Raw genomic sequence first — 25,029 nt, forward strand, 5'->3', positions numbered from 1 at the left:
CGATCCTTGGCAGAGGAGCAGGAATTTCAAAATGATCGTCTCTTTCGTAATGAGGGTCATTGGCGAGGATCCGTCCCTCATCATGCAAATGTTTTCTCTCAGGTCATCCTGTGGTGCAGCAGTTTGTATCACGTCCTCCTCGTGAAAATGGATGTTGATGAGTCCTATACAGGACGTGGTGTGAAAGCTTAGTAGGCATCGTCCCTTTGTTGGTCTCTGGATGACATGAATGACTGTGCCAGTGCTGAGTCCTTTATCCATGAGATGGCATTTGAAGTGTCCTATCGAAGGAAGATTTTCCACTTTGTCTTAGCAAGTGACGACCTTTCGGGTATCTGTAGGAATTCCTGTTCCCCCATAATGTTGACGGGGGTGCCAGAATCCACTAGGAAAAAAATTATCTTTTGCTGATGTTGACGGCTATCCTGGGCGCCTTCCTTGCTTCTTTGTCGTCTAGCAGGAGGTTGACATACTCATCCTGAAAATATTGGCCATAGTTGTCCCCTCCATAAGGGGGTCTGTGTGGTTGCTGCTAGTTGTGCCATTGATATTGATGTAGCTGAGGTGGTCCATCATACTCATCCACGAGGAGTGGGCCTTGGTCATATGGTTAAAAATCTTGGGAGTACTCTTCAGGGTGGTGTTTTTCCACCGATCTTATGTAGCACCTTGGCTCTTGTTGGTAAGGTCTTGACTGGTACGATGGGTTCTGAGGAGTTGGGCTGTACATTCTTTGTTGTGGTTGTGGTGGCATTCGCGGAGTGGGGAACGGTCTGCCTTCCCTGCAGATGGACTGGAAGTGACCTCTCTGCTACAGTTGCCGCACCTTTGAGAGAGAGCAGGGCATGTCCCGAGTGAGGAAATGCCATTCCGCAGCGGTAGCATTGTCTTTGTGGTCTGGGGCCAGTTGGGTTTCCTCTTCCCTGTGGTGAGGTTCCCTTGTCTGTAGCGCAGTAGGTTGGCTGGGTGAATCGCCGCTATGAGCACATTTTTGTCGTGTTTCGCATTGTTCCCGGACATTGATGCTGCTTGCACGTCCACCCTTTCAAGTATCCTCGACAACTCACTTACTTTGTCTATAGTGAGTGGCTTCTTCAGTAGTTGTTTCTTTACTGTTTGGGATAGGCACCCTTCTATCACCCTCAACCGTATTGCGTCGTCCAGTGAAAAAGCATGGAATGGATAGTGTGCACTCTTGACTCTCAGGTGAGTGATGAATTCATCGACTGTTTCTTCACCTCGTTGTGTGCATTGATTGAACAAGTATCGCTCGTAGTCGCGATTGGGTTCAATCACAAGCTTCTTATTTAGGGTAGCTATCAGAGAGGTGTAGTCTGGCTGTTCCTCTGGTGGAATAGTTTTTATCAGTGTTTTGACTTGGCTGCCGGCGATGTTAATAAACATGTTTTGCAGGTTAGGTGACTTGTCTTCGCCTGCCGCCTTTATGAAGTTGTTGAAGACGTCCAACCATTTGACCGACCTGGGGCCCTTGTCCGCTTGTGGGCTCATGGGGAGTGCGGGTGGTACGCGCCATGCGGTGGCCGTGGACCTGGTAAGGGGGGAGGAGGCATTGGGTCACTCATCGTGAAAGTGAGATTTCTGTGCATTGCCTGGCGCGACCTTTCTAGCTGATGGGTAGTCGGGCTCACATGCTTTCTGTGCGCAGAGCCTGTGGCATTGTGGATCCTGGTGGGCTGTGGGCCTCGTGGGTGACCCCTGCCCAGCGCTGTGTGGCCTTTGAGGACGGGCGTTGCACCTGACGCACGTGACGTCCGTGTGCAGGGTCCGGTGATAGTGCGACGCACTGTGAGCTGGAGGCCAGCAAGTGGCTCTGGGCCTGTAAATTGAGGCCTTGTCTGTCTCTATTCTTTTATCGTCGTCTTTTCTTTCTACCTCTTTTTTCATTTTTTTGAGGAGCTCTCCACTTAGTGCTTGAATTGAGTGGTGGGCTTTGGTAGGATGGAGCTATCCACTTAGTGCTTGAATTGAGTGGTGGGCTTTGGTACGATGGCATGTGTGTATTGCTGGGGTCTGTTGAGCAGCAGCAGCACTGCTGTGAGACCACACTCCACGTGCTTGCGGCAGAATGGGCAAGTCCCCCTTCTTGGATGCGGGTCAGAACAGTTTGTGTGGCTGTGTGGAGGCCGCTGGAGTCTCTGAGTGCAGCGAGAAGGAGGTGCTGCATCACGTAGAAGGGAGAGCTGCAGGAGGAGGAGGAGACACTCCTGGCAGATATGCGTGTGTTTCTGTGCCTCGGCACGTGGAGCGGAGGACAGCCACTGGCGGACTACCGAGCACTTGGAATCAAGGCCAGTGTGGTGTACACACAGCATGGAGCACCTGGGATGATTTCCCACTGGAGACCCGGGATCGGGTAACTGAGAGCACGGCGTCATCACCTGTGTGCAGGCGCACACCAGAAGAGGATGCTGGAACAGCGGTTTGGCGAGGTGGGTTCATCCGCCAAGCTGGAAGGATGAACTCCGGGTAGCCGGAGCTAGTGACAACGTCTTCTTTATTCTTACACTAAACTCGTACTGCCTTCCCTTTCTTTCCTCCCCGCTCCCACGTCATTCCCACCTGATCCCGGTCTCCCTGTTAAAGGGCCCGTGTTTCGTGACAGGCACTCGTTCCACAAAGCAAGGTAAGTGGTAAAATTATTTCTACTTGTTTGGTGAAAAATAGCACAATGTTTGAAATTCGAATGTAGGTGCTCCAATTCCCGTGACAAGTAGCAAAATACTAGGATTCAGTTTTAGAAGATCATACACAAGTTTTGCCAAATTACTTAGTATTCAAGTCTGGAAAATCACACATATTTTGCAATTACACTGTCACTATGAAACTCACAAAGCAACACAGTGCAGTTGCCAAAGGGATCACTACCTAATGTGCTCCAGAAGTGTTAACCAATCAGTTCACAAGAAACAACATACACACAATGGGTAGCGAAGAAACTAACAGGGTCATTCATAGAATTTCGCACAAAAGTGGCGCACGCGGCTGGCGCACAGTGTCCCCGTGCGATACACTGCGCCAGCCGCATGCGATAAAATCCATTTCATCGCACAGCGTATTCATGGATTTTAGCCTCCAAAACCAGGAGTGGCGCAGCAACCCTGCAGCAGCGCCAGTTACGCCCCCAAGAACGCCCTCGCGCAAGGAAAAGCCATCACAATTCCCAATTCATCGCACAGGGCTGCGCTAACTCTGGACCAGTTCACAGGGCTGCCAAACAGCAAACGCCAAGCGGGGAACGTGTATTTCAGTGGTTCGCGGGAAGTTTCACACGCGATTGTCCTGGGTACGTGTACATCAGGGGTGCGTGTGAAGTAACACACGCGATTCCATCAGGGCACGTGTATTCCAGGGGTGCGCGGGAACTATCACATGCAAAATCAGCAGGGTACGTGTATTTCAGGGGTGCGCGGGAAGTATCACACGCGATTCCATCAGGGTACGTGTATTTCAGGGGTGCGCGGGAAGTATCACACGCGATTCCATCAGGGTACGTGTATTTCAGGGGTGCGCGGGAAGTATCACACGCGATTCCATCAGGGCACGTGTATTTCAGGGATGCGCGGGGAGCACTACACGTGAATTGGCCGTGTGGGTCCTCCCAGGTGTTCCCTCTACACCCTCCACGGCCCCTGCAGCCAGCCCACACCACAGGGGACTACCCTGCACCCCTGCTCATGTCCCGCAGGCAGCCCATCCACCATGGCCATGCCCCCCAGCCAAGCCGCATGTCACCTTGCACTACTGATCAACAACGCATGTCTCCCAGCACCCTCACCCCCCAGCATCCAGGGGCACCTGCCAGCAGGCCCCCACTCCTTTCTACCACCCCCCCCACCCCCCAGCAGTGCGATTTGCCTGTGTACGTGTATATCAGGGTTGCGCGTGTAGTCTGACACGCAAATTCATCAGGGTACGTGTATTATGGGTCCGCGTGAACTTCCACACGCGATATCAGCAGGGTACGTGTATTACGGGGTTCGCGGGAAGTTCCACACGCGATTGCCCTGGGTACGTGCTTTTCGGGGTGCGCGGGAAGTTCCACATGCGATTTCAGCAGGTTACGTGTATGCCAAGGTGCGCGGGAAGTACCACACACGATTGCCCTGGGCATGTGTATTTCGGGGTGCGCGGGAAGTTCCACACGCGAATTCAGCAGGGTACGTGTATTCCAAGGTGCGCGGGAAGTTCCACACGCGATTGCCCTGGGCACGTGTATTTCGGGGTGCGCGGGAAGTTCCACACGCGATTGTCCATGGTGCGTGTATTTCAGGTTGCGCGTGAAATTTCACATGCGATTTCTGCAGGGTACGTGTATTCCAAGGTGCAAGGGAAATTCCACACGCAAATCCAGCAGCCTACGTGTATTCCGGGGGTGCCAGGCAGTCCTACACGTGAATTGGTCGTATGGGTCCTCCCAGCTGTTCACTTGACACCCTCCACGGCTCCTGCAGGCGGCCCAAACCACAGGGGACTACCCTGCACATATCCCGCAGGCAGCCCATGCCCATGCCCCCCAGCCAACCCACATGTCACCTTGCACTACTGCCCACCAACGCATGTCCCCCTGCACCCCCACCCCCCAGCATCCAGGGGCACCCTCCACCAGGCCCCCACTCATGTCCCCCTGCACCCCCACCCGCCAGCACTGTGGGACACCCTCCACCAGGCCCCCACTCATGTCCCCCTGCACCCCAACACCGCAGCACTGTGGGGCACCCTCCACCAGGCCCCCACTCATGTCCAACTCAAGTCTCCCAGCACCCCCACCCCCAGCACTGTGGGTCACCCTCCACCAGGCCCCCACACATGTCTCCCAGCACCCCCACCCCCCAGCACTGTGGGGCACCCTCCACCAGGCCGCCACTCATGTCCAACTCATGTCCCCCTGCACCCCCACCCCCCAGCACTGTGGGGCACCCTCCACCAGGCCCCCACTCATGTCCAACTCATGTCTCCCAGCACCCCCACCCCCCAGCACTGTGGGGCACCCTCCACCAGGCCCCCACTCATGTCCAACTCATGTCCCCCTGCACCACCACCCCCCAGCACTGTGGGGCACCCTCCACCAGGCCCCCACTCATGTTCAACTCATGTCCCCCTGCACCCCCACCCCCCAGCACTGTGGGGCACCCTCCACCAGGCCCCCACTCATGTCCCCCTGCACCCCCACCCCCAGCACTGTGGGGCACCCTCCACCAGGCCCCCACTCATGTCCCCCTGCACCCCCACCCCCCAGCACTGTGCGGCACCCTCCACCAGGCCCCCACTCATGTCTCCCAGCACCCCCACCCCCCACCAGTCAGGGGCACCTGCCAGCAGGCCCCGACACATGTCCCCCAGCCAACATGTCATCACAATCTAGATCCTTGGGCCTTATGGGCAGCCTCCAAATGCCAAACACCCACCCAAGTATTGCATCCACCCACTTAGAAATGGCAATTACATGATACAACCCCAATGGCAAGTTTGTAAATGAACACATGTCCCTCACATACACACAATGGGTGTCAGTGAATGTCAAAACCCATATCATGATATGCATGAAACCAATGAGATGATACTACACATTCAAGTTTGAAGAAAAAATATGTATTAAAAGCAACATAAATTGAATCAAAAATAAACAAACGAAAATGGGAATTAAAAAAAAGAAAGATGCATGTCCGTAAAATAATGTAAAACCACAAATCATAATCCAAAGGAAAGGTGTCCAAAGTCACAGTTCACAAAAGTAAATCCAATGGAAAATTAAAATCGAAAACCATTGCTCCAGAGGTAAATTATAAAAAAAAAAATAGAAAATCCAACAGTCAACTATATACAGATAAACAATCCAGGGTCCATGATCCCAACAGAAGAGATGAAACCTATCTAATAACACTACCTAATAAAAAAAAACTATATACAAAAATGTGGCCCATTGTCCAAAAGGTCCAAAAAAAATGCAAAATCAAAGGAAACCTAACACTAACTACAGAACTATTTACAAGGGCAGCGGGCCAGTCCGACGGCTCACTTCGGGATGTTCCGGGCCAGGGCATCATCGAACTCCTGCTCAATGTCCCGGAGGCGGTCCTCCTCCATGGCCCCGAGGGTCCGCAGAGCCGTCGTCATGTTCACCTCCAACTCCCTGCGGATTGCCTCGAGGCACTCGGCCCGCCTCAGGGCCCTCCGCATGGAGTTCTCCGCCCTGACCATTGTGAGCCGTGCCTCTTCCGCCCGCTGCCGCTCCGCATCTATGGCGTGGCCCAACCGCTGCCACACGGAAGACACTTCCCGTCCTGGGTCCTCCTGCCCTCTGGCCGATGCTGCCCCTCCGATGTCGAAGGCCCCGAGCCATCATGGCTCCCACCTCGTTGCTGCTGCTGCTGTGCCTGTGCACGTGCCCTGGCTCCTGCTGCCTGCACATCCTCCACCGGCTGCGGTGCAGTCGTTGATGTGGCCACCCCGGCTGGACGTCCGACTCCCGACTGGGGCAGGGATGCCTCCACCAGCCTGGCCGCACCGTCAGAGGCAGCTCCACAGGGCACCCAGGTGACAAATGGGTGGGAAGATGTCACGGAGGACGACTGGCGCATAGAGGGTTCAGTTGAGGAGGGGGTCTGAGCAAGCCCCATCAAACGGAGGAATCCGGCCTGGGTGACCTGTCCCAGTAGGCCGACGCGGTCAACGAGCCATTCGAGATGACGTGCAGTCTCCTCATGAAAAGACTGCAGGTCACCTCGCATGGCCCGTTGACGCAACGCCACACCAGTCAGGACAGGCTCAACCCGGACCCGGATAGCCACGTCCGCAGGCAGAGGAAGGCCAGTTGTTGTGAGCTCATCCCCTGCCTGAAAACGGGTCTGGACGTAGGCATCCCTGCTGGTGCAAGATGATGCAGTGACAGGATCAGGGACAGGATTGCACACAGGCACCTCCGCGGCGGCCTGTGCTGCCTCCTGTCCCTGGTCCTGCACTGCACCACTAGCACCAGTGGAATCCCCACCTCCAGACCCTGTCTCTGTTGCTTGCACGGCCTCCTCCTCCACCAAACCCCCCACCAACCTGGATGACTCCGTGCCATCTTCCCCCGTTGGGCCCTGCGGGGTCCCAGCTGCCCCTTCTGCTGCCGAGGAGTCCAACTCCGACCTCCGCCTCTTGGACCTCCCCCCGGCAGCTGCGGCCTGGGACGCGGCACCGGACTCCTCACTCCCCGACGAGATCACAACTTGGGAGGGTAGCTGGGCCTTGCGTCTCCGGCTGGCGGTGCGATCCCCGCCGCTGTGCTCCACAGCACCTTCTCTGCCCTCTTCAACAGTTGACGCTGCAGACAGTGAGAAATAAAACACAGGCATCAGGGCACTGTACAATGGACACATAAACACATGACAGTTGTACATGAGTGGCATTGGCAAACCTCAGACATGGCATCACAATCGCCAACACACATGTCATTTCAACTTGCACACATGAGCCATACCACAGCCATATCGCAACAGCCAGCACCATCCATACACATACAACAGCATGAGCAGGCAAAGGTGAGCCAGACATCACATGCAACATAGGGAGTGCACTACACTTGCACACACACCACCACACTTGCATGCATGTGTACACCTCTGCCAACTGTCGCAGTGTTCAGATCGGCATCCATGTCACATCTGCCAATCAGGCTTCCACATCCCGCTGTCACATGCATCCATGTTGCATCACTGTTGCACCCTTGTCAAATACACACACATGCACATGTACACAGTGCTGATACATGCAGCTGAAAACAACATCCATGTTGTGACATCACGAACATGCCTACTTACATACACATTCATCCAAACATGTGTGCCCACACAACTGCATTTGGCATGCAAGCCTACACACACAAGCACCATCCATGTCTCACACATGAGAGCCCTCGCATGTGTTAGCCTCACGGCCCTGTACACCCCCACCCATACTTGGCCCCATACAAACAGATGTGCAACCTGCACACTACTGGCACATCACCACACGCACAGCTTACAATCATGATGCATGTACACTTACCGCTCAACTCCAGACGGGTCTGCCTCTCAAGGACCTGGACGTGGAGCGCTGGGGATATGCGTTCCAGGACCCTCATCTGATCGTCCGACAAGTGGCCCCGGCACCCCGCTGCCTTCAAGAGGCGCCGGGCCTTGTTGAGGGTCCTGGACCTGAAGTCCTCCCAGCGCTTCTTGACATGATGGAATAGTCGGACTGCCACCCCCTCCGCGTTGATGGCAGTCACGATGTCCATCCAGATCTGAGTCCGTCCTTCCTTGTCGGCGTGCAAACTTCCGAAGAGGGCATCATACTGCCCCAGGACTTGCTCCACCAGGACACCAACTTCGGTGGCAGTGAAGCTGGTGCCCCTCTGCCTCTCTGGCCGGGGGTTGTCAGTGGTGCCAGATGTTGCAGTGCCCGACATGACAACCCCAGAGGCAGGAGTGGGTGGGCAACTGGGTCCTGGGGCTGGGCAGTGGAGCGATGGAATCCCAGTCCGGAGTCTTCGGTTCCAGCAGGGGTGGTCACAGCAACAGCATCCCTGGCTGATGTGCAGGCAGCAAATGGCAGGGCACGTGGGCAGCAGGCAATCAGGCAGCAGCAGATGGCAGATGGGAGCGTGCTCGGGGCTCTGGGGGGCAGTAATTCGGCCTTCTGGGCAGGAGCGTGGTCTTCCGTGTGCTTACGTGTGGCCAGCTTGATACGGAGTGATTTGGCACGTGAAAATCCAGCACGTCTGCATGTAATTTGACGAAAGGGCCTTAGCGCGTAAGCGCGTCAGCACACGTACGCAAATTCATTGGCCCGAAGGCCACCAGCGCGTATGCGTGTCTGACGTGCGTGCGCGGGCATTTCCCTGTACACGGGTGCATGTTACACGTCCAATGACTGCATGTCAGAGTGTCAGCTCGTGTAATTGGAGGATGGGGCCTTAGCGCGTACACGCGGAAGTGACGCTGGACGTGTGGGCATGTTTAAAAGGTACGTGTAGAACGCCATTTCCTTGTACGTGCTTTTCGTGGAGAGCGAGTGGGTGAAATCTGTACTTCTTGTCGGTTCACACGCGATTTACTTCACGGCGTTCCAAGTTCGTACTCCCTGTTACCTCTGACAGCTTATTGTCTTCTTGTCTTTTTCCTGGGCCTGTTTCCTCAAACAGCGTTCACTTCTCCTGTTGTCCTGTCTCCTCAGAAAGCGTACAATTCTTCTTTTGGCGGGGGTGTTGCCAACGCGCACACGCGTGTTTTTTTCACGTGATTTTTCCTGGCAGACGGTGAGTCGCGCACGTATTTGACATCTGTGCTTGCCCCGCGTGTTGCTTGCCCCGCGTGTTGCCTACCCCTTCAGAGGTCAGTCTAGGCTGCGTGTGACACGCATACGTTCATTTTTGTGTTTCTGGGTGCCACAGCGTAGTGCAGGTTTTTTTTTCCACGCACGTGGTCTAGGAGGGGTTGCGTGCACATTATCTCCCTTTTTCGGGGTGCCTGTGCGTTGCGTGACCCGTCATCTTCCCCCAGGGGTCACATACAGCCTTGCTAGAGCACTAGGGTACGAATTCCATATAGTACCCTACCCCTTTGACCCCCAATTGCCCAGGACAATAGTTTACTGCAACTCCCAGACGAACAACAACGTCAGTGCCATGGTTGGGAGGCGGCAAAGGTGGGTGAGCCACAAGAGGTGGCCGTGGTGGATACGGTAGGGGGCGTGGCCAGGACTTGCAGGATGCCCCTAGCCCCCCCATGTGTGGGTGACCAGTCAGGGACACCCATGCCCCCTCCCCAGTTGAGGGTAATGTGGCTGACACCATCCCTGTTCAGCTCTTGTTGGACCAGCCCATTGTGGCACCAGACCTGGCACTGGGTGACTCCATGGCTGACTTCCAGGTCAGCAGGTCTAGGCCACGTGTGGCGGTGCACGTTGGTGTCACCAGCCCACGTGGATCAGGGGCAGCTATGTCATCTGCTGCCCCGAGTAGGCAGGGTGGGGAGGCTGCAGGGGCAGCTGTGGCTCCATCCACCCCAGCTCTGAGTGTCCCAGCCAGGACAGTGTCGGTCCTAGTCCATCCTGCTGACGTTCCCCTTGACTACATCACACTTCAGCTAATGCCTGCACCAAGTCCCATGGTGAGTGTTCATTCCCACACTCCTAGTCCACAGTCCACCGGGGCTCCTGCCCCTAGTGTCCAGAGCGGCGTAGGACACTCAGTATCACCACCACCTACCAAGCGGAAGAGGAAGAGTGCTCGTCCAGTACAGGCTGATGCCCCAGACACGGCTACACAGTCCGGCACACCAAGGAAGCCCAGCTTCAATCAGGCCGAACTTGATGCACTTGTGGAGTATGTGTCCGCACATGACAGCAAAATGGTGATTACTGCAGGATGCAAGACCACACCTGCACAACGTCAGGCACACTGGCAGACCATTGCGGAACTCATAAGTGGCCTTGGATTCGTGAGGCGCACAGCTAATGATTGCTACAAGCGCTGGAATGACCTTAAGCGCAGGGCAAAGAAAAAGCTGGCCTCAAGTCATGCTGCAACTCTAGTGACTGGAGGTGGGTCTCCGGCAGAGGACATAGAACTCACTCCACATGAGTATGTTGCTGGGACCTACGTCACGGAGGAACAGATCCAAGGCGTGGGAGACCTGCAAGATTACGAGGCATTGTCCGGTGAGTGCACATGAATGTGTGTGTCATCCATGTGCATGGTGTGTGTGTGTGAGTGCTTCTGATTGAGTGCCAGGTGAGGGGGTGTGTGCCTGAGTGGTTTGTGTCACCCATGTGCTTCATCCAATACATTCTGCGCACCAGGATTTGGGTGTTGCAGTATCCCTTCTGGTAACAGTTGACATTCAGCCCAACCTCACGCCAGTTGCCCTTGAATTGTCATCTTGCCACAACATAGTTGCATGTTATTCTGTGTTAATTCAGGCTGATTGTCTGCATTCCACCACTTTCACTAGGCATTTCTCAGTCCTATTGTCACATGTGTGACATGGCTAGGGTACATGCCATCTGTGTGATGGCATGTGTCATGTATGTGTATTGGACATGCCAATCACAGGCCAATGTGTGATGGCACTGCTAGGCAGCATGCAGCAAATTTGTTGGTCTTCCATCTTGGTGTCATCAATGTGTGCCATTTGCCTCCCCTTCATACGCAGTGCCAGTGCATGCATGGGAGGGTTATAGTCATGTGATACATGCGTCAATGAAGTACTGTTTCTGTTGCTTCTCAGCCCTAATTGTGTTCCATGTTGCTAATGCCTGTTCCCATTTCTTTTCTTTCATGTCTTTGCAGGGGATGACACACTTGATACTGCTGGGGTTGTGGAGATGGTGCAGACCCAGGAGGGGTCAGGCCCGACCGGGCACCAGTGAGGGACGTGGTGTGGTGGTGGGTGAGAACCCACACTTGCTGCAGGCCGTCATCTCAAGGGGTGTCTCTGGGTGCACCTCCCCCGAGCTCTATTCAGGTGTCGATTCGGATGATGAGACCTATGTGCCATCGCAGGTAAGTGTTTCTGGGAGGGATTCTGTACTGTCCAACCCACCTGCACCAGGGGTAGAACCCTCAATGGGGATGTCAGTGTTGGTAGGTCCGCCTTTGGTGGTTACGGATGCAGGGTCACACTCCGCTACATCTGATCCTGTTCCTGGGCCAGCAGATCAGAGGGGGAATGCAGTCCTGCAGCCTCAGGCAGTGCCGGCACAGCAAGGCGCAGTTCGCCTTGCCCCAGACAGGTGTGGTGCCCGCCGACACGGTGGCCGTACGCCACCTGGCAATAACGCATGGGAGCAATCCATATACGGTATGGCAAACCAACAGGCAGCATCAACTGAGATGATGGCTCAGGCCATGGATAGGGTGGCCACTTCCATTGTCCCCCAAGAAAGGCTAATTGAACAACTACAGCAGGCAACAGACTCCATTAGCCAGTCACACAGGGAGGACATGTTGGCGTCCAACAGGGACAGGTGGGCGGCACTGGAGACTCTGCGGGAAGCCATTTCTATTGAGTCCCAGGACCACAGGGAAGCCCTGAGGGTGGAACTCCGTCAGCTCAGGGCAACTCTGGTTGAGCTTGAGGCTTCAGCTAACACGAGGACAGAACAGCAGCTGGAGCGGCTCACACGTACGCTCTCAGCTGAGATGCAGGCAACTAGGGCGGAGGTCCAGGCATCCCGTGAGTTGTTGCATGGGGACCTACGCACAATTATCCTCCAGAACCAGACCTTCCACACCCGCATGCTTGCTGCCATGGAGGACCAGACTAGGGCTTTGCGTGGGCTGCCTCCCATAGTGCCACCACCTCCTGATGCAGCTGCAGAGGGTGAGGAGAGCGACAGCAGCAATTCTCCCACAATAGGGTAGCCGTGCAGGCCATGTGCCCATGGAGGTGTTTTTTTTTCCGCAAGATCCACACAGGTGGGTTTTGGTGTGCACCCTGTCCTTGGACCTCCTGGGTGACCTCCCCCACCTACCCGGGCCCATTCATGGCCATTTTTGATTTTTGATTTTTGTTATTTTTTAATTCTTTTTTTTGATTTTTGAATCTTGATTTATTTGACAGTGTGTTGCCTTGTGTGGCTCCCGTGGGCATATGCTGTATTGTGGCGGGCACATGCAGGCTTGTCCTGAATTTGGGTCAGATGCTTGGGTTTGTGTGAAACACACCCCTCCTGCTTCCCGTTTCCATGGGCTTGCAAAGGGTGTGCCCAAGTGACATTGACTTACACGTTGACGTTGGACTCCCATCTGATGTGTGAGCAGTCTGTAGTCAATACTGTGTATACATTCCTAGTGCATATTGTTGTTGTATTGTACACTGCATGGTGTATTGATATGTGCCTCTGCATCCATCTCATCCTCCTAATTTGCAGGTCCATTTCTCATGTCTTCACAAGGCGGTCTACTTTGGAACTGGAGTCCATGTTGTAAGCAGTGTACCTACACTCTTGCGTGGCGCTAACACTGTATAGTTGGAAGTGTTCGAAGTGCTGGCATTATCAGGTAGTGAGGCTACCAATTTTTTAAGTCCGTACTGTCATGTTTATGGTAGGTTGGAGGTTGTGTAGGTGATTGGTATTATTAGTAAGTATTTGGTAATGTGTGTTGTTGGTCCTGCATTACTGTGAGCATTTCATGTGTGGCCAGTTTCCATTAGGGACACTGTAGTTGGTGACACTTGGGGCATGTTGTGGGGATTAATTTGTTTGCTCTCACATTGCATGACATGCCATGGTGTGTTGTGTGGCCGTGCCGGGTTGGGTGACATGGCACTGTTCTCATGTTGTATTTTGCAAGTGGGTATTCATTTTTGCTGCATGGAAGTGTGTCTTTTGAGGACACTGCATTGGTGGTGTTTGTGTAGGTAGGGATGCACACATTATGACACTTCCAGATGAACAATCTCAGGCTGCTATGGTTCTGACAGTTGACTGTCCCTTAATTCATCAGAATTGTCAGATTGAGTCATCATTGATTGTCGGATGGTATGTGCCAGGGCTGTGTGCACTCCACAGGGGTGTGCTTTTTATGTGAAGTATTTAGCCACCAGCTGCCTCACCCCCTGCCCTTTACCCTCCCATGCGCAGCGGGCGTGCATGTGGTTGGGGATGTGGGGGCACCACCATGTCCACAGCCAGGCCCCGGCGTGTTGCAACATTGTGCAGGACACATGCTGTCACTATGATCCTGCACACTACTGGGGGAGCGTATAACAGCTGCCCAGCAGAACGGCCAAGGGAGCGAAAGCGTGACTTGAGCACTCCGAATGTGCGCTCCACTATGACCCGTGTTGCAATATGGGCTGTGTTGTATCTTACCTCGGGAGGCGTGATGACGTTCCGAATTGGCATCATCATGTGTGTGCTCAGAGGGTAGGCACTGTCCCCTGGGGAGGTTGTGATGGGGATCATTAGTGTATCTGTCATGCATGCGTGTGCTGTGGCATTTCTACTCACCAAGCAGCCATGCATCGCCATGCCGCCCAGCTTCGATGTCCCGGTTTAGGATTGACATCCTGTAAATGAAGCTGTCGTGGGTGGACCCTGGACAGTTGGCATATACTGAGGTGATGATTCCCTTGGCATCACATACTACCTGAACGTTGATGGAATGCCAGTGCTTGCGGTTTCTATAGATTTGCTCAGATGCCCTGGGGGGACGTAGAGCCACATGGGTGCAATCAATGGCACCTAGCACTTTGGGGAATTGTGCCACCCTGTAGAAATCCTGGCTGACAGCCTACCTTTCTGCAGGTGTTCTGGGCAGGTATATGTGCCTGCGGACTGATGGGCGTGCAGTGATGATGGCCAACACCTGGTGTAGGCACCGTGACTGCGTGGCCTGTGACACCCCCCCCCCCCACTATGGCACTTGTCCGCTGAAATGATCCGGTACCCAAGAAGTGCAGTACATTGAGGACCTTCTCCAGGGGGCTGAGTGCTTGGGAGCACAGGGTGGGTGATGTGAGGTCATCCTCCCACTCACTGACCAGGTCGAGTATTATGTGTGGTGGAAACCTGTACCTCCCATACACCTGGTCATCAGGCATACCAAATAGGCTGGTTCTGGGTGTGAAGATTCTGGCCCCGACTATCCTTCTCCTCCTCGTGCGGTATCCTACGGCCACTGCTGCTAGGAACGGTATATTCATCCTGGCGTCTGAGCTTGTTTGTTGTTTGCGCACTCTTTTATGCTGCGCGGGACGTGCGCCTGCTTCATGCTGGCGTACGTGTTTCAGGATTGGACCTTTTATTCTTTGGCGCGTTGTAGGCGACCGTGTAAATCTTCCCGCCCACCCCAGGAATACACGTAACACGCTCTCCCAGGCCCAGTCGCGAGTAAATATTCCCGCCCACCCCTGGAATACACGTACCCCACTCTCACAGGCCCAGTCGCGTGTGGAACTTCCCGCGCACCCCGAAATACACGTACCCTGCTGGTATCGCGTGCGGAAGTTCACGCGGACCCATAATACACATACCCTGATGGAATCGCGTGTGAGACTACCCGTGCGCCCCTGGAATACACGTACCCAGGCAAATGGAACGGCTGGGGGGTGGGGGTACAGGGGGACATGAGTGGGGGCCTGGTGGAGAGTGCCCCTGGATGCAGGGGGGTGGGGGTGAAGGGGGACAGGAGTGGGGGCCTGGTGGAGGGTGCCCCTGGATGCAGGGGGGTGGGGGTACAGGGGACAGGAGTGGGGGCCTGGTGGGGGGTGCCCCTGGATGCAGGGGGGTGGGGGTGCAGGGAGACAGGAGTGGGGGCCTGGTGGAGGGTGCCCCTGGATGCAGGGGGGTGGGGGTGCTGGCAGACATGAGTGGGGGCCTGGTGGAGGGTGCCCCACAGTGATGGGGGGTGGGGGTGCAGGGGGACATGAGTTGGACATGAGTGGGGGCCTGGTGGAGGGTGCCCCAGAGTGCTGGGGGGTGGGGGTGCAGGGGGACATGAGTGGGGGCCTGGTGGAGGGTGCCCCTGGATGCAGGGGGGGTGGGGGTGCAGGGGGACATGAGTGGGGGCCTGGTGGAGGGTGCCCCTGGATGCAGGGGGGTGGGGGTGCTGGGATACATGAGTGGGGGCCTGGTGGAGGGTGCCCCTGGATGCTGGGGGTGGGGGTGCTGGGAGACATGCGTTGGTGGGCAGTAGTGCAAGGTGACATGTGGGTTGGCTGGGGGGCATGGCCATGGTGGATGGGCTGCCTGCGGGACATGTGCAGGGGTGCAGGGTAGTCCCCTGTGGTGTGGGCCGCCTGCAGGGTGTAGAGGGAACAGCTGGGAGGACCCACACGGCTAATTCACGTGTGGGACTCCCCGGCACCCCTGAAATACATGTAGGCTGCTGAATTCGTGTGTGGAATTTGCCGCGCACCCAGAGTACACGTACCCTGCTGAAATTGCGTGTGGAACTTCACGCGCACACCGAAATACACGTACTCTGCAAATTCCCGTGTGAAACTTCCCGCACACCCCGGAATACACGTGCCCAGGCCAATCGCGTGTGGAACTTCCCGCGAACCCCGTAATACACTCACACGCTATTATTCACACAGCAGGTGTCCGTGTTTGTCGGTACCCCTTTGCACCTCATTTGTCCTAGAGGGCCACTGTATGGATCATTCATCATAGCTGTATATGGGTGCTTTTTGTTAGCGCACATTTTGGCGCACATTTATTTCAGGTGCAGGGACGCTACCGCCTGCTTTCTTGTGGCGTACTTGTTTGGCCCTGTGCGCGTCTTGCCCGTGCGCTCGTTTGCCCTATTCGATTCCATGAATACGAGTTGTAGGCGAGCGTGTGGGCGTTCTGCGCACTTGCCTCATGTACTTCCCCCGTGACGCCCATATTTTCACGCGTTGTTCCCCATTCCGAGTGTTACGCCCCGTGTTCCGCCTACTTTTGTAATGTGCGCCGTGCTATGTGCGATTTCGCAGCGGCCGTGGCGCACTCCGTTGGATGACCTGTGCGCCGGCGTGCGCCGCACACTTTTTCAGCGCACATCCAATATTTTTCTCGCGCACGGACTTCCATGAATCGATGTGCGCTGGTTTCCCTGCGATTTTCGCAGTCGCACTGCGATTTTCGCACTTTTACTGCGAATCGCACGTTTTGGCACCTCTGCGCGGGAATTTTCTACGCACATTGATTCCATGAATCGGCTTGTTATTATAGTCGAATACTACCATCTTTATACTACATGAAAAGGCTGAAGAATGCACTAAAAACCTTTCCAGTATCACATGGTGTTCGACAGTGATGCATTATTGCTCCCTTACTATTGAATGTATGTTCAAGTGGTCTGGATGAATGTGTGACTAAGACCCCACTTGATGTTTCCATCATTTCAGGTCGTGCAGTTCCTATTTTGGCATGTGAAGATGATGCAGTGTTAATTGGTCATACACAGGACCCTCTTTGGCAGTTTTTAATACATATGATGAGCTTAGTTAGAAAATGGGTTTTATTTGAGATGGTTGTCAATTGTGAAAACTTTGTGGAGCAGTGGGATATGATTTATTATTTATTAACATGTATAAAGCACACAGCAGCCCTGAGGCATTGTGGCGCTGTTTAGTTACTGGTTACAGAGAAAAACTTAGTTATATGACAGTGAGGCAGGATATACATACATGATTACATTGAGGTGCAGATGCATGCAGAGTAACGATAGGGGAAGGGGTAGGGGGTAGGCGGGGGGGGGGGGGTATGTTAGTTAAAGAGTTTGGTTTTGAGGCCTTTGCGGAATGCTGTGATGGAGGTTTCAGCCCTGAGTGTGTTGGGTAAGGCATTCCAAAGTTTGGGAGCCAAGTGTGGAAATCCGATCCCTCCTGGTTTGGTTCTTTTGATGGGTGGGATGCATAATTGGTTGGCGTAGCAACTTCACTAAGGACGCAAGGAGGTATCTCTGATGATCGTTTCCATTAGGTAGGGAGGGTCGAGAGGCTTATGCATTTATGCATTAAGGTGAGGGTCTTGAAGGTGATAATCTCCTTTACAGGGATCCAGTGGGCGGCCCGTCTAAGCCTGCGTGATGTGGTCTTGGGGATACTGAGAGCTGCTCTGAGTGCGTTGTTTTGGACTATGATGAAAGTGTTTGGCGATTATGCACATATGTAGATTGACAGAAAGAAGAACATGGAGTGCGTCCATCCGCAGCAAGTGATTTCTTACATTTGGAATTCGATGTTAAAAAATGGAAGCAGAGTATTCCGTAGGCTCCTAATATTTTATGCATATCCGTTTCAAGAAAGGAAAAGTGTTTTTGACAAGGTTCATAATCAAGGTTATTTTAAAGTTAGAAAATGGGTTTTATTTGAGATGATTGTCATTTGTGAAAACATGATTATATGATGCCGAGGCTTCTTATATGTGTGAGGACTAGCTTAATTTGCCCCAACATGCTAAATAAGTGCTTTTGGAAATTACATTAGATAGGTATCATAATCTGTTACAGTGCTGAAGGATGAAATAAAAACACAAAGCCTACGAGCATATCTACCTTTTATTGTATACGAGTGATAAGGATGAAACATATCTTGGATGGGGTGCCCGTGCTTGTACATGTATTACTAAACTCAGAATTTACCAACTACCATTGGCAGCCAATAGAAAAGGATTGTGGTTCTAGCCGTGTATGTGATAATCACTCAAGAGAAACTAATATGAATTTCCGCTACTTTTGTTCATTTTATCATGTTCCTCAACAAAAGTTTTCATTGCCACATTAACGTCTTGGTTTAATCAGTGTTAGGCTGCTTACAAGTTCCTTATGTTGGCTGGTGGTGTTAGTTTGTCATGACATGTCCATTTAAGAACAGGATTCAGTGTTACAGGGCATTTTCTCAACCCTGAGAGGAAGTGTTGTTTGCTGTGTCTGATATTGGGTTGGTTAATGTCATAATATCTTGTCATTGCCTTGAAGAAATGTTTAATGGCTGCTATGAGGATTAAGAATACATTTGTGCCTAAATATGTTTTGTTGCTGCTTAAGCATCATAATGTGTATTTTAAACAGCTGTTCTACCATGTTTGTGTGATGATATGCTTATTATTTATTGATGCACTTCTTGTGTAGGTTTTAAGGAGTTTATGCAAAATAAAATACATTTGGCTATTGGGGTTAAGGAAAGGGAAGTTAGGTGCTCGCAGAATCTAAGGTTGGTATTCACCCATGTTGACGATCAACAAGGATGCCAGCTAGAGTGTGACAGAGAAAGCCTATGAGATGGTGTGCTAATGACCGAATGCTTGGCACATGTCATGAAAGAGATCGGAGGCAGTTTGTGTGGTATGTACTACATGGCAGCCAAGGCCAGTCTGAACAGAGAAGCTGCTTGAAGAGGGGAGCGAGTGAAAGAATGCTGAAAATTGACAAGTGGTACAGCATATCCAGTGCGTCGAACAGATTGAAAGAAGACAGTGAGAGAGCTGTGGTGGAATATTAGAGAATTTGGAAGCCCACTTAAAATAATAACCGGAAGGGTTACAACACCAGAATAGATACCTTATAGACGGTTTCCAGTTGTGGGTCCTCTTGTTTTGTAAGTACATGGAGGGGATCTGATAATGCAGTTCCTTAGTGTTTCCTGATGAAAGGGATAGAAAGTCTTTGATATCAGGATGCGCAGTGACACAAAATGAAGAACAGAGAAGGCTTCACCTCCAGATGATCAATCTGCTTGATCCTGGAGCAAAGTCTTGGAGGTAGAACCGCCCAGCCAGACCACATACCTGCCTACGCACATTCCCATTTTGAAGATACAAACTTGAAGGAAATCAATTGAGGGGGAATGGCCATGAGTCCACCAACTCTTCAATTCAAATGTGTTTATGTGCAACCAAAGGCAGAGGCGGTTATTCTATGTTATTTCTCCCAGAGGAACAGGATTAGAAGGGAGAGTACGTGTCTGGAATGTTCTGAAAGGTACCGCGTACAAACAGGCTTTCCCCCATAGGGGTGTTCCACTCCACTTGGGTCTTCTGCATTCAGTATTGGGTTGTGCATGGATTATGTTCTGGAGAATGGAGATTTCAAACATTACAAGACAGACAATCTTCCTCCTAAATTAAGCTCATCCCGTATCCTGGTCACTATAAATTGTTCTAGCTGTAACACACATGAACTGGCAATAGAAATACTACATAAACGCTAAAAAAAAGTCAGTGCTTGGAAGATTTTCGAGTGGAAAGGTGTACAGGTCATGGTTTTGACTGCACCTTTTTTGTCTCAAAAAACCAAGCCAAAGTGGAGGCACTGGCGCATAAAAATAAATATTTAATTTGCATTCCCATTCCAAAGCCGACAATGAATTAAAGAGCACTGTCGGCCGCACTCCTGTGGACCTAAACACGGTCCAGCGCTGTTTTTTCACCATTAAGTGTGACTATCAGACGGGATAGGATTCAACACATTGCCAGGAAGGGTGCAGACGGTTACATGCAGGCTTGGGGTTAGGAACCAGTAAAGCAACAACTCCTGCAAAATTCCCCAGAACGTAGAATGAGAACTCCTACCACGTTTTTCATTGGTGTAAGCAATTCTTTCGACAGGTCAGCAAACGTCTTAAAGGCTGTAGCCAGCTCTTCTTCTCCGTTGTTTATGCAGTTGGTTGAAAATTTCTCCAGAGCGGCAATGTAAGCTTCGAGGTGTATGATGTGATCTGAAAATAGATTTTTGGGTGATAGTTGGTCAAATGCAATTCTACATGAAATTGAAAGCCATGAAAACACACATGTCTTGATTGCAGCCCTGGAAACGACATGGATAATCCAGCAACAGGCTGTTTGTAGCTGGCCTATAGACAGTTTTGCAGGGTGTGGTGACAGGCAGCTCGATGGATCCACGGATTAAATGCATTTCAGAAATCCATCATGTCAAAGCCACATTAATGTTTGGCATTTGCATCATCTCTGCTTTACTTTGCATTAGAGAATGCCAGAACTTCTCATTACGTCCGCTATACCTTTTAATGTGACTGTGGTAGCACATTTTAAAAGAGCTGCTCTCCGTTTCATGAGGCACATTTCTTCATCAGATCTATTCAACATTGCATTGGTCAGTGCCAGCATTTCTTAAAAGTGCTGCATGGCTGTTCATGCAACAGTCTCAGCCGTTCGCGGAAGGGCTGCTGTACATTTAGGGGGTAATTCATGGATTATTTGCGCGGAAAAAAAACAGGATTTGTGCACCATTCTGCCTGCAAATCCCCATTTGTTAAACAGGGATTTGCCAGCAGAATGGCGCACAAATCCAGTTTTTTTCGGCACAAATAATCCATGAATTACCCCCACAATGTGGTCGTGCTAGGACTCTGCAAGACCAACGTACCTCAAAAGCACAGATGAAGAATATTTCAACTTCAAGTTTAGTTTAATGGAGCATTTCTAAGAAGAGAACAGTTATCAGATGCCAAGGGCTTGCATTATGCCTCTTTTAAAAACTTGGAATGACCACCCACTGTTTTTTTTAACAGTAGACGTCCCAAATCTATGAATGAGAGCATAAAAAATTATGTAGAAGCACTAATCGCCCCTTCAAAAAACCCTTGAATCCTTTTGTAGGTCTCCGGTCAATTTTAGGAGTACAGAAACTGAGAACCGCCCCTCCCTCTCCCCCTTCAGTGTGTTGGGACACCCTTATTTCACACACTCTTTTTAACCAAAAAAATTACTTCTAGAAACCTTATTTTAATTCAATAGGGCTGAAAAGAATTCTGTTGAAATGCCCTGCCCCATGGTTGCTGTGCTGCACAGTACCTTCCTTGGTGCAAAGACGTATATACTGTCATTGATATTAACAAACTACAACTTTTATGCCAGACAAGAGTGCAACACTATAGCTTGTTTATCAATCACACCAGTTTCATATCCTGGATATCAGGAGAGACCTGCAAGCGCTCAGACCTGGCCAAGGGAAAGGGACAAAGACCCAGAGTGACTTAAGTGTATCCCATTGTTGGCAGGACACTTACTTTGAGCTGAGGGCAAACCCCCTGGGATTGGTACACTTGGCTCTAGCACCTCACCAGCAGAAGATGGGAAAATGTTTAATATGGAGCATAAACATTTGCCAGGAATGTGTAGGAGTGGCCAAGCATAGGGAACCCCAACTAACCAAAAACTGTTCAGGAGAGTTCCTTTACCCGAGAAATCTTTTTAAATTGTAGGTCAAAATAGTGCACTTTACAGCATGCTTTCTCTGTAAAACGGGGAAAAAACATACCGTTTACAATCGGTTTGTAGGGTAACATTAAAAAACAATAGATACTAAATCACCAACTGTGCACTACCATTGTAAAAAATAAAAATGTTATGTTATGTTACTTAGCATTTATATAGCGCCTTAAAAATAAAATAAAACTTTCCACAAATGAAAAAAATCAACCCTTGTATTAGTTTGCTTATAACAAATGACACTACTTATTTTGTGTGCACATCTTATTTGGTACAGAACAGCCTTCAAGAAATGGTCGACATAATATTGAGTTTTCTACTTATCCTGAGTAAAATAATATTTCCTATTGGTTACAGAAAACTAATAGGACAATATAATTATTTTAGCGGATGTGTATTTCACACAGTGGCATAGCTATAGTTTATTACCACTGATATGAGCTTCAGGACTGATGCAAATTTCAAAATCTTCAGCAGTTGATCACAATGTAGACACAATGTTTCTAATGTTTTTTTTTTCAACCACACAATTATTGAAACAAGGAAAAATAAAATTAAAACACATTTTATTACACAATTCTATTCGACCAAAATTCAAATTCTTCATGTAAATTAAAATCTAATATATTATTAATAATGTTTTCATTAAATTCATAATCTATACTAGGCATTCATTTACATCCAATTTAGTCATCAATAATTCACAAATATAAATGTGTTCAATGTATTAATTGCTGCAAGAATCCCTATCCATTTTTAATGTCTTCAATAGATTATTGTTAGTACCCTTCAATGTGTCTGTCGCCAATCACTTAAGAGTTTTGAAATCCAATATGGTTTCCCAAAAAATACATGGTCTTATTTATATTCAATTTGTGTTCCAGGTTTTAAAAACAATCAAATTGGTTGCAAACCAATTATTTTGATTCAATGAAGTCCCATTGACAATTCATCTATTACTTCTTATGAGCAATTTGTCTTTATTATTAAACAAATGTTTTTCTTATTACTGCTATTTTTACTTCTTAATTATATCCAGCATTCATCACTAATGCAAACTATTGCTCTTAATAGATTCTAAACCCATTTCTCTACACTTACCACCCTGTTAGATGTTTGTGAGCACAGTAACAAGCTATCACCTCTCCATGTGTATGCAGCATTCTTACTTGCCACTTGCTCTTGTAGAAAGCAAGGATGGACTTACCTACCAGACTACTTGCATGGCAGACATCTTGTCCTTCCTTAATCATACTGATTCCCTTTATATTCCAACTCATTTCCTCTTAATTGCATCCAAAGAAAAGGGGTTTTAAATTGAAGTTATCCTTTTTTTACAGTAACTTATTTTCGTCTATGTGCCAAATGTACCTGGATCCACCTTTAAGAGTCAGCTATTTTTGCTTACTCGTTTTAGTAAAAAGCAAAGATAGACTGTTCTTCAAGGTGGTTTGCTTTCACTGCAGACAGCTTATGCTTACTTTATTATTCCCAAAAGACTTGTGTGCATTCTACTCACCTCTTTCTTGCATCTAATAATGCATTGTTTCCATTTATTTTTTTGGATAGGACAGTATTTGTTTTTAGTATATTTGCAGCATTGATGTGCTTAACATCACCAATTCTAATTAAACAATAACATAACATATATGCAGATGAATTTTCTTCAAAAATAGTTTGTTTCTCCACGTTGAAAAATGTATTTCATAATTAATTTAGTTAATTATCTTTTTTTTTTAAGACAATTTCATTGTCTGGAAACAAAATATTAATGATACTTTCTGTTGTCGTAGGCACATTTCCCTATTTCCACCTCTCTTGGATGGACTGATACGTTCTATGTAACAAAAGTGCAGATCATTCATGTCATTCTCAGTGTATTCTTGCATCCAATGGTTTGCTAACGGTTGTCTGACATCCTTGATTCTTATTCTTACGTGTTCATATATACAAGATTTCAATGTTCTTATTGTGCTTCCTATATAGATTTGATCACAGATGCATTGTATAACATATTACATATGTAGCATTGCAATTAGTGAATGTATCAATAAAAATCATGCTGCACTGTTTATCTGAATAGTCCTTTTTATTGCTCAGTCCATATTTACAGAAACTGCACATTCCACATTTGAAAAAACCTTTTGGTGAATGATGTAACCACATTTTCCCTTTGCCATTTGTATTTTGGGTTTGAAACATTTGATGACAAGTGATGTATGTGTTTTTTAAAATACTATACTCTGTTTTCCGGGAAGCTCACTAATTCTTTGTCAGCAAACAACCTATTCTGATATTTGCTTAGTATATTGTTCACAATTTTTCTTTGGTTATTTAATCTCGTTATAAACAAACATATTTCTTTCAGATTAGTACGTTTTGGTGTCAAAAGTTCTTTCCTATTTCTGTTTTAGCTACATTGTTAGCCTTTTTCAGTGTTGACATTTTGTAGGCCCGTTGGGCAAATGTTTTTTCAATTATCTCACATTGTTCCTCAAACCACAGATTTTTACTGCAGTTTTTTTCTGGCTGAAATAAATTCCCCTTAGTGGATCATATTAATAACACCTTTTTATGATGACTCAATGGCATTAGAGTTGTATTTGCTTCAGTTATTTTCCAATATGTCTTGGTTTCAATTTTGTTGTCAAAAATCATATTTCTCAAATAAAAAAAACTGTATTTTTTGACGACCATAGATGTACCTCAAAGTCATGTAAATTTAGAGATCCCAAGAAATGCGTTAGTTCTTCCTCTGTGCCATTGAAGATTATTAGAATGTCATCTATGAATCACATCCATTTGACTAGTTTATCCCAGTATCTGCGAAAAACGTATTTTGTTTCTTCAAGATGTCCTATATATATATTGTTCACACAACACAGACAGAACAATCTTTACTTTTAATGATTCCTCAAACTGTAGTAGCCTTTTGTTTACTAAATGTCCCTGAAAGATACTAGCTATCCCTCCGATCAATATACTCTCGCTAGATAGTGCTGCTGTGCCGCCTATCTAGGTTAGGGGATAGAAAAGCGACTGACCCTTCCCCTCTCTCACTACTTTTCTTACAACAAAAAAATAATTGCACACTGTAGGAAGTCAAATGTATTTTTTATTCCTTCCATCTCGTGTGTCTTATAAAAATGGAGATAGAAAAATGAATTATAAGATCATCAGAGAAACTCCTGGGAAATCTGGGTCAAACCTAGAGGATCTAGCCAGCTACAGACCCATAACGAGTCTACAATTTATCAGGAAGTTCTTGAAAAAGTATTTGCAACTCAATCATCCACAATAGACCACCTTGGCCTCCTC

General features: G+C 49.4%; 1 protein-coding gene across 1 annotated transcript in view; it reads right to left on the reverse strand.

Annotated features, from left to right (window-relative positions):
* The window catches only part of LOC138581134 (arf-GAP with SH3 domain, ANK repeat and PH domain-containing protein 1-like), a 1,625,721-nt gene that overhangs the window by 1,187,047 nt on the left and 413,645 nt on the right, over window positions 1–25,029 (reverse strand). The window contains exon 3 of the mRNA XM_069652230.1: window positions 20,053–20,198. Within this exon, the coding sequence (XP_069508331.1) occupies window positions 20,053–20,198 (146 nt within the window). The remainder of the gene's footprint in view (window positions 1–20,052; window positions 20,199–25,029) is intronic.

Source organism: Ambystoma mexicanum, chromosome 3p (genome assembly GCF_040938575.1).
Source record: "Ambystoma mexicanum isolate Mex_15411 chromosome 3p, UKY_AmexF1_1, whole genome shotgun sequence".
In the NCBI taxonomy this organism is placed as follows: domain Eukaryota; kingdom Metazoa; phylum Chordata; class Amphibia; order Caudata; family Ambystomatidae; genus Ambystoma; species Ambystoma mexicanum.